Source organism: Neoarius graeffei, chromosome 5 (assembly GCF_027579695.1).
Source record: "Neoarius graeffei isolate fNeoGra1 chromosome 5, fNeoGra1.pri, whole genome shotgun sequence".
Taxonomy (NCBI): Eukaryota; Metazoa; Chordata; class Actinopteri; order Siluriformes; family Ariidae; genus Neoarius; species Neoarius graeffei.
This window is the reverse complement of record NC_083573.1, coordinates 68,750,126-68,763,357: the sequence shown is the minus strand read 5'-3', so window position 1 is coordinate 68,763,357 and position 13,232 is coordinate 68,750,126. Positions and strand designations below refer to the sequence as shown.

The 13,232-nt window shown below is 41.3% G+C and overlaps 1 protein-coding gene across 9 annotated transcripts in view; it reads right to left on the bottom strand.

The window, feature by feature from the left end:
- The window catches only part of plecb (plectin b), a 213,574-nt gene that overhangs the window by 21,164 nt on the left and 179,178 nt on the right, over positions 1-13,232 (bottom strand). For all 9 annotated transcript variants that reach the window (XM_060922295.1, XM_060922288.1, XM_060922289.1 and 6 more), the window contains 14 exons: positions 11,894-11,989; positions 11,656-11,783; positions 9,929-10,022; positions 9,650-9,804; positions 9,206-9,515; positions 8,718-8,795; positions 8,475-8,636; positions 8,256-8,360; positions 8,072-8,167; positions 5,168-5,293; positions 4,929-5,081; positions 4,691-4,845; positions 2,209-2,335; positions 1,495-1,678 (listed from right to left, as the gene is read on the bottom strand). In XM_060922295.1, the coding sequence (XP_060778278.1) occupies positions 1,495-1,678; positions 2,209-2,335; positions 4,691-4,845; positions 4,929-5,081; positions 5,168-5,293; positions 8,072-8,167; positions 8,256-8,360; positions 8,475-8,636; positions 8,718-8,795; positions 9,206-9,515; positions 9,650-9,804; positions 9,929-10,022; positions 11,656-11,783; positions 11,894-11,989 (1,969 nt within the window). The remainder of the gene's footprint in view (positions 1-1,494; positions 1,679-2,208; positions 2,336-4,690; positions 4,846-4,928; positions 5,082-5,167; positions 5,294-8,071; positions 8,168-8,255; positions 8,361-8,474; positions 8,637-8,717; positions 8,796-9,205; positions 9,516-9,649; positions 9,805-9,928; positions 10,023-11,655; positions 11,784-11,893; positions 11,990-13,232) is intronic.

Below are 13,232 nucleotides of genomic sequence, written 5' to 3'. Positions count from 1 at the left end.
GCCTTTGTGCCCTCAAAAAAATGAGGGCACAAAAGGCCAAGTGGCCTTGCCACTAAAATGACGAAATTCCAGGCCTGCTCAGGCGCTACGTTCACACTGCAAGGCTTAATGCTCAATTCCGATTTTTTTGTGAAATCCGATTTTTTTGTGAGGTCGTTCACATTAACAAATATATGCGACTTGTATGTGATCCTCAGTATGAACGAAAAGCGACCTAAAAGTGTTCCGCATGCGCACTGCAGGATACGGCGACGTCACACGCAGTGAGCATGGCCAGTGTTTACGGAAGTAAAACCGCCCGGTTGCGGTATGACCCATCCAATCTAGCTTGAATAGCTGCATCCCCCCAAATGGAAATCAGCTCCCTAACCTCTGCGTCCTTCCATTGCGAAGATTCAGAACCTTCACAGCCCGAAGCGTCCCTCTCATTGATGTCATGCGCAGGGGCGCAGATACGTTTTTTGAACTGGGGGGGGGGGGACAAAAAACTGGGGGGGACAAAGCTGCCAGCAAACCAACCCCAACCCCGATATGCCTGTCAAACTTGTTGTTAGTAACCATAGCAACCAAGCTCGAGCTCGCAACCTGTGCAGTCTGCGCAGCTCAACCAACCGAATATCAGTCTTTGTTTTATGTGAGTTGTTGCAACTATGTATACACTGCCGTGCACCTCAATAAACCGAATGGTAATTAGTCTTTTGATTTTTCCGTGAGGTTTGCCTTATGCAAAGAAAGACAACATAGATGTTTTTTCCTCCCTATAAGTGGGGGGGACCGAACGAGGTGAATTTAAATCTGGGTGGGACGAGTCCCCCCCTCTATCTGCGCCCGTGATTATGCGCCATGTTGTTGTAACTTTTTTTGAGAGACCCGCCGCCTACTTCAGCGCAGAATAGTGACGTTTGTGGCTTGTTGATGACGTGTAAGTCGGATGAATGCGACCTGGCGGTTCAGACTGAAGTCGCATATGAAAAGAGCGGATAGGAATCGGAATTAGGACCACATATCCAAACGGCCTGGGTCGGATTTGAAAAAATCAGATCTGTGTCGTTCATATTGTCAATAAAAGATCGGATACAGGTCACATATGGGCGAAAAGATCGGATTTGAGTCACTTCAGCCTGCAGTGTGAACGTAGCCAGGATGTATGTTTCTCTGTCTGTCATTGTGTATCAGCCAAAAATGATCAGAAGCACAAACCATGCATTCACTCTCTTCAGATCAATAGTTAGCACAATAAAAAAAATAAGCATCTGGTTTAGAGCTTCGTTTCTGGAGCTGATGAAAGCTTTCATCACTGCCTACAAAAGCATCCTACAGCTATCTGGATGCAACTCACCCTTTGCTCTGATAAACTGTCCTGCAAGGTGAATTCCACAGTTACCACACAGTACAGAAACTAACAGCACCTTCACACTCATTCTTTGTTTTAGCTAAAGATACACTTTGACAAAAAAGGTTTACAGGCAAACAGGTATGGGGAGCTGGGCTCACCTTTCTCCATCGTTTGGAGCAGTTCTTCATAGTGTTGCGTTGCCTTCTTGTAGTCTTTCTCAGTCTGCATGCACTCATTTGGGTTGAAGAGTTGAGAGTTCTTAGTGTCTCGCAAAAAGTCCTGGTAGTGAAGCTCGAGATTCCTCAAAATCTGCCTATACTCCTCCACCTTCATGGTCTTCAGCTACAAAACACGTCACATTATACAGTCACAAAAAGACATATTTGGGTAAAGTTATTGTACTCCGTATCTTTTTCACTGTTAGTTGCATAACATACTGTTTAATTGCATAATAAACAAATTATAATAAAGACTAAAATTGTTAGTTGCGTAATAGATTGTTGAATTGTTCTCTCTGACAAGAAATTGCAATAAGGCAAGAATCTGTATTTTCACCTCTAATTAAAAGGAACAAAATGGCAAAGCCTTTCCTGACTCTGAAATATCAAAGTATTTTTTCCAAAAGTCAATTCGCTTAGCAAGAGCAATGAGCCCTCTGTAAATCAGTGAACATGTTTACATGTTCTTTAGTAAAAATACTCCCAGGTGCATCGTGAAGGCACTTATTCAGCTGGACTCATTTACCTGGAATTAATTGCGTTTAATTTATTTATCAGAAAACCAGAGATCAGACAAATACTTGTGAAATGAGTTTGTGAGAGGAAATAAATCAAATGCATAATGTTTATTACAAACAGTGTGTGGGAACTGACTATGGTGATGTTCCATGAGCGAATAAGCTGGATGTCCCTCATCAGATACTGCCAGGACAGCAGGCTCTTCATATCACCATGCAATCTCTGCCACAGTGTCGTCATCTGCTTCAGACTAGAGTCCAGACTAAACAGGACAAAGCAAAGAATTATGTAATGTTAGTTTATGTCCTTAAGATAAATAATTATATTTCATGTTTTATCTACGTTCACTGGATATGAGCAATTGTGTTCTCTGATTGGTTACTCTACCACTAGGCTATCAGCTCATATACCATGAGCAGAGAAAAACACAATGGCGTGTTGCTGAAGAAGAACAACTTTATTCATCACACGCTTGTGAAATTCCTCTCTGTATTTAACCCATCTGAAGCAGTGAACAAGGCCGTCCCATATTAACCTAACCTGCATGTCTTTGGACTGTGGGGGAAACCGGAGCACCCGGAGGAAACCCACAGAGACACATGGAGAACATGCAAACTCCGCACAGAAAGGCCCCCGCTGGCCGCTGGGCTCGAACCCAGAATCTTCTTACTGTGAGGCGACCGTGTTAACCACTACACCACCGTGCCGCCCTGGTTTAGAGCTTCATTTTTGGAGCTCTGAACCAACCAAGGACGAAATAAAAACTCTACTCGAAAACACCCCCCCCAAATAAATAAATAAATGAAAGCAACAAAATATAGAATAAAAGTATTTGATGGTCAGAAATTTTTTTAAAGAATGATTATAATAGCATTTTTCACAAATTGCTCCTGTCATTTTGCTGGTTTGTTTACATTCTAAGCAGAAGTGATTTTGTCAGACTTTTTTTTTAATAAAGCTTTTATTTACTGAATTTGTAAAAAAAAAAAAATGCTCTGTTTCTCAAAATCCAGTGAATATGGATAGAATAAAACAGTTATTCCACTCAATCTCATCGTAAATGCTTATAGCCAGCTCGGCACTACATGCCTCGTCAGCTATCAGCTCATGTACGACTTGAATTCGTGGAACAATTGTTTAAAAATATATATATATATATTATATATATATATACACACATATATATATACACACATATATATATATACACACATATATATACACACACATATATATATATACACACATATATATACACACACATATATATACACACACATATATATACACACACATATATATACACACACACATATATATATATATATATATATATATATATATATATATATATATATATATATATATATACACACACACACACACACACACACTACCATTCAAAAGTTTGGGGTCACCCAGACAATTTTGTGTTTTCCATGAAAAGTCACACTTTTATTTACCACCATAAGTTGTAAAATGAATAGAAAATATAGTCAAGACATTTTTCTGGCCATTTTGAGCATTTAATCGACCCCACAAAATAATGTGATGCTCCAGAAACTCAATCTGCTCAAAGGAAGGTCAGTTTTATAGCTTCTCTAAAGAGCTCAACTGTTTTCAGCTGTGCTAACATGATTGTACAAGGGTTTTCTAATCATCCATTAGCCTTCTGAGGCAATGAGCAAACACATTGTACCATTAGAACACTGGAGTGATAGTTGCTGGAAATGGGCCTCTATACACCTATGGAGATATTGCACCAAAAACCAGACATTTGCAGCTAGAATAGTCATTTACCACATTAGCAATGTATAGAGTGGATTTCTGGTTAGTTTAAAGTGATCTTCATTGAAAAGAACAGTGCTTTTCTTTCAAAAATAAGGACATTTCAAAGTGACCCCAAACTTTTGAACGGTAGTGTGTGTGTGTGTATATATACACACACACACACACACTACAGCAGCCTTTCTCAACCGGGGTGCCGTCTGGCTTCGTTAGGGGTGCCGTCAAAAAATTATATATTCTAACATTGAAATAAATAAAATGAATTAAAATTCCTAAAAACGATAGTTACACTAATGCAGATCATCGCCGCCTCATGCATCATCAAAATTTGTCTCACGGCCCCCTTTCCCATGTCACAACGTCACTGCCAGGGTCAGCGTATGGTCAGTGTGACTGCATATATTTTATATGGGGGTGCCTTGAGAATTTGCATACTTCTGAAGGGTGCCGCGACTGAAAAAAGGTTGAGAAACGCTGCACTACAGAGCTTAACAACAGAGTTTTCTCTTGAATGTGACTTTATAGTGGAATTTAATTTCATTATATCATCCAAAGACTAGATTTCTGATTTTGTTGGGTATGAAAATGTATGCATGTTTAATTAGACAAAGCCCCATTTGCAAATATAAATGCAAACTTAAAAAAAACTGCAATACAAAAAGCCATTGCAAACATATCAGTAATCATCTGGTAAAGATATAAAAATCTATTTTTTATACAATATTCACATGGTATGTCTTGCCTTAATTGTGAAATATTGCATAAATTGATTCATTCTGAAAATAAATAAACGATGGCTGATTTTGAATGTGAAATAACTAATACTTACTTAGACACACTCTCTACAGCCTCTTTGTTCACTGGTGGCACAATAAAGCACACAGAAGGTAGGGTGGCCTCATTGCCTGACTGGTTGAGGACCTTCCACTTATAAGGCTGTGAGTTGTTGAGAAGTGCACACTGTTCGCCTTTGCGCACAGTAATCTGTCCAGAACCAAAAAAGAAACATCCTGAGTACGTAGTAAAGAGATATGTGATTTGATAAGGGTACAGGTGCTTTTACAAACCTCCATCTGTTTGAAGTCACACACTGCCTGGATCGGCAGCTTGCCTTTGATGGAGGTGGTAGGATTGCGAGGCTTCAGCTGGATGATGCTCTTGGCTCTCCTGTTGAGGCCAGCTATGTGAGTTTTAAACTCATTCAGCTGCTCCTTCTCATCCTGACAGAAGTGACCCAGGTAAGAATCAACACTTGATAAACCCTGTGCAGAGAATGACTCATTAATGAAACGCAGGAGATACCAACCACAGCATCCTGTAGCAGGTCCTCCAGACGGGTGGCAGTGGTGGAGCGATCGCACGAGTACTTTTTAATCATGCTGTCCTGCATCTTCTTCATCTTCTCGTCTGTGTCTTTGACATCAGCGAAGAACTGCAAGAGCAGGTCAAAAGAAGGAGGTTTTAAGGAAAAAAAAAGTAAAAGAAAAAAGTAGTATCACATTCAACTTTATCTTAGGATGAAAGACAAAGTAGGCATGGGAGAAACGGTCTTTGTGTGTTTTAAGAGACTTGCTGAAAAGCCTGGCACAAATTGGAGTAAAATAAACCGTTATCTCAGAAGCTTCCCTCCCGTGTCTGTGGGTGGTAGAAATGGGCAACCGGACTTGCTTGAAAATTCTTGAAAACATTTCACCTCTCGTCCAAAAGGCTTCCTCAGTTCTGTCTGACTAATAGGGAATATCAGATATTTATCCTCTCCTGGATCAGAATCAGAATTCTGATGACCAGCTCATCTAAGGTGTCATTGAGGCATCATGTTGGTGTGTGTCACTGGAGGCTGGGTGTGAACGGCGAGTCATTAGGGTGATCAAAGGATTGCCCGTTAGGGTGATCAATGGCAATCTGACTCTCTCTGTCCTCCTGTGAGTCACCGAAAACAGCTGGGTCCTGGCATACAACCAGCCGTCTGGGAAGAGTGTCCAAGACCGCCTTGTAGATGTTTGACAAATGATGTCTTAGACCCCCACCTCTGTTCAGTGATGGCCATTCCAGGTTGACAAAAATGGCTTCTTTGGCCCTGTCCACACGGCAACGGATTCAGGTGACTCCGATACAATTGCTTATCGTTTAGGCCTGGCGTCCACATGGCACCGGCGTTTTGGGTGCCCAAAACGCAATCTTTTTGAGACCGGGTTCCAGAGTGGAAAGATCTGGCAACGTTGCCGTTGCGAAGTCGTCTGGATGAGTAGAACGGATTTGTTTACGATGACGTCACAACCACATGACTGTCAGTGCTTCACGCCGGGTAGAAGTGTAACGAACTCGATGCAAGTTGTCAACAAATCCTATAACTTGGTTCATGAAACGCACTTACAAAATATTTTCACTGTGAATATTTATTGTGTAATGGTGCAAAGTGAGAGAGAGAGAGAGAGAGAGAGAGAGAGAGAGAGAGAGAGAGAGAAAATAGCCCTTAGGGCAGAGTCAATCCCACCAGCAAAAATAGGGAAAAAAAGGAGCGATCTCACCTCTTCAGATGTTGGTTTAAGTCCTACAATACATTCCTCAAAAAGGGCGTAGAAGAACAAATTAATCCATCAACGTGTAGCATTCAATTTATTCCGGACCATTAAAGACGCCGCCTTCCGCGTAGAATCATACGTCATCCTCACCGCCATATTGGATAGGTCAAAGCAGAGAATAAAAGATGCCTCATTCATGTGCTGCGTTTAACTGTACCAACAGGTTTACCGTCCAAACGAGATCACATGGGATTACCTTTCACAGGTGAGACTGGAAAAATACTTTTCATTGTATTTGGTCATTATAATGTAATTTTACGAACAGATTTTCCTGACTTTGTGGCTAATATGAAGTCTCGCGCATAATAGTTTATGCGCATGCGTCCTTACTTCTTCTATCGTTCTGGTGTCTCTGAAGGGACCGTCTTACAGCGCCCCTAGAGGTGTGGCATGTGTATTGCATCGTTTTCAGCAAGCGTTGCGTTGCCATATGGACCTGATATTTTACTGATCGTTGCCCATTTGGACGCGATATTTTTTTAAATAACATCTCGTTGCCGTTGTCGTGTGGATGTAACCTTTAACTCCTCGCTCATACCAACGATCCTCTCTGGCTAAAATGCGTACGTCACAATCCTGAAATGAGTGTCCCCCGTTGTTAAGATGAATGTAGACAGCCGAGTCCTGGCCTGAGGAGCTGGCTCTCCTGTGTTGGGCCAAGCGCCTGTATAGCGGTTGTTTCATCTCCCCAATATACGAATCCGTGCAATCATCACTGCACTGAATTGCATACACTATGTTGTCCTGTTTGTGTCTGGGTATTCTGTCCTTAGGGTGGACCAGTTTCTGCTTCAGGGTGCAAACTCTTCCCAGACGGCTGGTTGTATGCCAGGACCCAGCTGTTTTCGGTGACTCACAGGAGGACAGAGAGAGTCAGATTGCCATTGATCACCCTAACGGGCAATCCTTTGATCACCCTAATGACTCGCTGTTCACACCCAGCCTCCAGTGACACACACCAACATGATGCCTCAATGACACCTTAGATGAGCTGGTCATCAGAATTCTGATTTTGATCCAGGAGAAGATAAATATCTGATATTCCCTATTAGTCAGACAGAACTGAGGAAGCCTTTTGGACGAGAGGTGAAACGTTTTCAAGAATTTTCAAGCAAGTCCAGTTGCCCATTTCTACCACCCACAGTTTACTATGACCCGGATGATTGAGAATCTTCACAGACATCCCTCCCGTGTCCTTAACGCCTCTCGCACATACCGGTGTCGCAATTAAACCAGAGCGTCAGCGATGCAGTAGCTCACATGGTCGTATCACGAGAAACCAGACTTGTTTATAATTAGCCAAGTTGCTCTTCATGAGAACAATTAGATCTTCTAAACAAAATAATCCGAATGAAAATCCAGTGAAAACTCAGGGAGGAGTAGCGATTTTCCTCAAAGTTTGTTAACTGGCCTAATTAGCAATTTGTTAATGAGAAATCAAAAACCAGGGAATCATTTTTGTGTAGACTGATTAAATCTTACAAACAAAACAATCAGACTCAAAATCCATTGAAAACTCAGGGAAGAGTAGCGAGTTTAGTGAATTGTGGACGGACGGACGCTGCGTGATGGCAATAGCTTATCGCCCTACGGCTGGTGAGATAATAATAAGTGCTAGATTGGCTGACCTGGTAGTATGCAGTGTTCTCTTTGAGATGAGCCTCAATACAGCAGCAAAGCTGAAGGATCCAACTCCACTGGGTCTGCAGGGCTGCAGTGAAAGCCTGGAACAAAAACAGCATGAATGAAAAACATACACACACAAAAGTCCAACATATTCCAGAATATCTCAGCCGAGCAGACTCTTCCTACCTCAACAGTCTTTTTGCCTGGATGACCGTCCTTAATGAGTCTGTCTCCAGTGACCTGGATGTCACTGATCTTCTTCTCGCGAAGCTCCAACTCCCGCATCAGCCCCTGAGACATGACCAACGAGTTATGATACAACCCCAAATCCAGGCAACTCTAAACTCTCTATAAAAATCTCTAAACGTAAAATCTCATTTAAGGAATTGCCCATCTCTCTCTTACGGAATAGTTCTCTTTCTTTGCTGTCATGTTAGTGTTACGGTCACTCCAGTCAAAGTTGACCTCCTCTTCCTCCTTATCATTGAGCCACATGAGCTCTTTAGTGGCAGCGCTGACGAAAGCATGGAGCTGATCAAGGTGTCTCAGGCGAGACTTAGATGAGTTCTGAACGCAAAAAATATCACGTCACTGACTCATGTAAATGAGCAATACAATATGGGAAGTGATTGAAAGAACAATACTCACTAAGAGCTTAGCATACTGAAGGTCCAGTTTGGCAAGATATTCTCTGTAGGTACTCTTGCTGGCAGGAGACAGCTGATTCTGAAACGCACGGGAAATATGATGTTACATCTGTCAAACACTCACCGTCAATAGTGATAAATGTATATGAAATATCTCATTATGAATAGGACAAACATACTCCGAGTGACATAAGAACTATGAAAATTGCATTTGTATTTTCAGAGCAGTACTGCGGTTAGCGACAGACTTCAACATTGTCCTTACTGCATGCATTTAATTAGCATGATAATTCCTGCATGTCTAGGCTACATAATGTCTACATATAATCAAGCAACATGTCCATACAAGAGCCATGACGTCTGTATCAGAGGAACCACCAACCCTTATATGAAAGGTCTGTCGCACTTGCTTTACTTGCTAGTAAACTGCTTTCAACATTTTTTGAAAAATGAATAAATGCTTATTTGTATAAACTAAAAATATTTTACCTCATCAGTTCGTGCACGCTCAATCTTGGCCTTAAAGTCTTCCACCGTCTGATGGAGGCCTCTATGGCTACCCAGTTGGGACTCCACAGTGGGCAGGTCCGAGCCCCATTCTGCACTTTCAATCCTGCGTTGGTTCTCTTCCACCCATGCCAGCAAGTCCTGGGCATAGCGCAGAGTCACATCATCCAGCTCAGGCCGCACACGCTGACTCTGCAGCGGGACCTGAGAGGTTAAAGCCGTGACTCCTGCCTTGAGTCTCAAGTTATAATCACTGCGCAGATTCACCAGACGCTCATGAAGACGGTAGACCCTAGGTGAAAAAATCTCAGAGTTATCCAATTCAGTCTGTGACCGACACAGCATCTTTTCATTTTCTCATTTAATATGAATGAAATTAATCTTTATTCAATATCACGCAGGCTCTACTTTGAATTATTGACACACCTGCGGTACATCTGTTCAGCCTGTAGGTGGCGTCCATCTTTGAGAATCTGGACATCGTTGAAGAGGAGACGGATCAAACCATCAGCCTTGTCTAAGCCTCTGTCAATCTCGGATGCATTCTGGGCTGATTTGCCTGCATTTAACAGTCGGATGTCCTAGAAGAAAACGCACTCTTAAGGAAACGAAAGAAGTGTATCTTGTATGTAGGAGGAATGTCCAGAGAGGGAGAGTCAGAAGCACGAGCGATCTTATAAGGAACTTCTAATAATATTCACTTACTGATTGCAGAAGGTTTTCCATCTGGTTCAGTTGCCCTTCACACACACCAGACTCCATCTGCACCTTACTAACTATCCGCTGGAGCCGCTCTAACCTGGATCACAAAAAAAAAAAAAGTTTCACTATTTAGTGAACAAGTCCTTCCTTTTTTTGATTAATAATAAATAATAAACACTCACAACCTCCCTGGTTGAAGCAAGTATTCTAACCCATGTGGATCTGTCACAAATGCCATAGTTAAGTCTCCAAAACCTCTTTATCCACAAAGATCGACACAAATCCCGCACTTGCCCCTCATAGTCTTGGCTTGTTTATAGGACCTTGCAGCACCAAACTGCAAACAGGACTGAGCTAAGTGTCTGGAGTGCCTGGTCAGCCATTCCGTAATATTATCCTATGAAAGGAACTTCACTGTGAGCTACATTACTCACTCATTCACATGTCTTGTGACCAACCCTATCCAGAATCCCTATCTAATTCCTGATCCCTATCTTATGGGATGATTCGGTGATTAACCTTGATAATGTAACATCATCCAGTGGCAAACTGTTACTATTAGAGCTGGGACTTGAGCTCAGCCAAAACTTAGCCAGACACACCAAAAAAGCAACAGGGCAAAGGATTCTGCAAGGGATTAGCAGCAGGCTGCCAGGTCACGCCGTTGTGTGTAGCTGTCGATGTTGATTTTAAAAGTAACTAAGTAAATTACACAGGGAAAAGAATACTTAAGTCTGAGTGAAAAATACTGGAGCTAGTGTGCATAGAAGAGGAGTCTGGAGACAGAAATCTTAGTTTCTCGGTCGTTAGCCTCTGCTACTTGCTCTCGATAGCACTGGCTTGACCGCTTTATTAGCATTCATTGACACTGCTGATGAACGCTACACGGCTGGAAGGTCAGTTAAGCTTGTGTTGGCCTTCGAGAAGGCCTAGGGTGATAAATTTTTGGTCCCTCCCATTATAAATCAAAATCTGATTGGTTATCTGTCACTTCCTATATAAACATACACCGCCATGGCCTTCTGTCCCGGCAATGAAGTCCTAACCAATGAGTGAGCAGCTCTAAACTCTTCTCAGCCTAGAGACAACAAACAAAAAATCTCATTGGATAACTCGATTTTAATGTTTTCAGGACAGTAACCCTTTCATTTCTGAAGCAAATTTGATAGAAATTGAGGCCAAATTAGAATCAGAAGAATTCTAATGAAATTATGAAAGAAATAAAAAATGAAATAAATTAAACATGACATTTAAAATGCTAATATGTTTGGGCCTTCTCTGAAGGCCTAGAAGGCCCTGACGGTTCCCCATTGCTCATATCATACCTTTGTCCAGGGCAAAGCAAAGTAACTGTGCTATCTGTTTTTCATTTACTAGTGTGACTAGTAAAATATTATTTGCATTTTCCAATATTCCAATTAAAACAAAAACATGAAAGCAGGTCCTTCCTATTTATAACAAATAAGTACATTATCTCACAGAGGAAACAGACTAATGCATTTAGTAGATGAGTAGAGCATCTCTTATAAAACCATTTTGCTAGCATTCATTTTTAAAGACATTCAGACAAAAGGCTCGTCTAGCAAACATTTAAGACGCTCACAGAAACAAAATCCCACTAAACAGAAGTGAAATTATCTAGAAAAGCTGCATAAGATACGTCTGCACATGTAGCATGAGGTGAACAGTTAGACATACAGTGCTTACATAAGGTTCATGGTATCACTCACCTCTCAAACTCTGTTCTCAGCAGTCGTTCTCTTTCTAGGATGGCGACATGAAGTCGGCCCCATTCCTTCTCGACATCGATGGGGTGGTAACCAGGGGGCACTTTGATCTGGCCAGTGTGAACTGCACTCTGTTTAGGTATAGGACATATATAAATAACAGCAAAATCCTTTGCAAAGTAAAGTATGAAAAGTTGACATTGTGAATTTGTTGAACGCCATTTGGAAAGATGACACCAACCTCAAAGGATTGATAAATAATTTTGGAATGGTTCTTGTCGGACTCCTTGACTGGAAGTTCGGTCTCTTTGAACCTCAAAAACTGATGCCACAGGAGCTGTAATTCAGCAACAAAACATTTATTTCCCATGTGTTATATAAAGTTATTGCTATTTAACTGGAGCGTTAATCCTATCGGGATTAGTCATTAAATAGCTGTTTTCTGCACGCACAGGCATGAGTCAGACTGGTGTCAGGTAAACACTGCTCTCAGTTTACACTGCAAAAGATGATATCTTAGCAAGTGAAAATATCTTGAAAACAGTTGAAATGATCGAGCATTTCCTATGAGAAGAATACAAGACACCCATTCTGAGATTATTAAACCTAGTTCTAGACTGCAACCAACTTATTCTAGGATGTCTTATCGAGTAAAAATATCTGTCCATGCAGCAAGATAATTTCACTAGTATTAAGTAACTTTCTCCTCAAATTCAGTTTTTTGCAGTGTACTGCAGAAAAGTCACTAAAGAGGTACAGATTTAAATTTCAGCTGGAAATCAAAACATCTGTGAAATGGTAATGTTAAAACTAGTGCTGTCAAGCGATTAAAATATTTAATCGCGATTAATGTCACAACTGTCATAGTTAACTCGCGATTAATCGCAATTTAATCGCACATTTTTGTCACATGAAAAACCATTGTAATTCTCTTATCAGCATAAAGTGAATGGGCTTGCTTTGTACCAATGTTTTTTTTTATTGCAGAGCATAACACGTCTTGTCACAGCTACTGCAAAGTCGGGCTGGAGCCGCCGATGGGAAAACGAAACCTAAGCCGAGCACCGTGGCTCTTCGTCCCGAGGCTAGCGCACCCTGCCCGCGCTGGTTCTTTGGGGGGGAGGGCAGAGGACTCTGGCTGTGCGGGGCGTGGCATTACAGTCTAACTGCTATCGTTTTTCGAAGCAAAGTCTCTGTTCCAAGTTCCTGGCAGTTTCAAAAGCTTATGAAAAACCTACATCATGTCACAGAGCGTTAATCTCGCGATAAAAAAATTATCGCCGTTAAAATTGAGTCAAGTTAACGCGATAATAACGCGACATTTTTAACAGCACTAGTTAAAACAAAACTGAATGCAACTCAAACTATCTAAATACAGCAGACTTGCGCTGTTAATTCACATCCTCACGTTGTTCACATTATACGTACTAAATAAATAAATATACTGCAGGTACCACGAATATCAACAAGGCACTGGTTAAAACGGTTTAATTTAATAGCTATTCACAAAGTCTAATTAACAACAAAGAAAAAACCCGAATGTTCCAGGCTGTGACTGAATTTATAATTCCAGCTCCTTT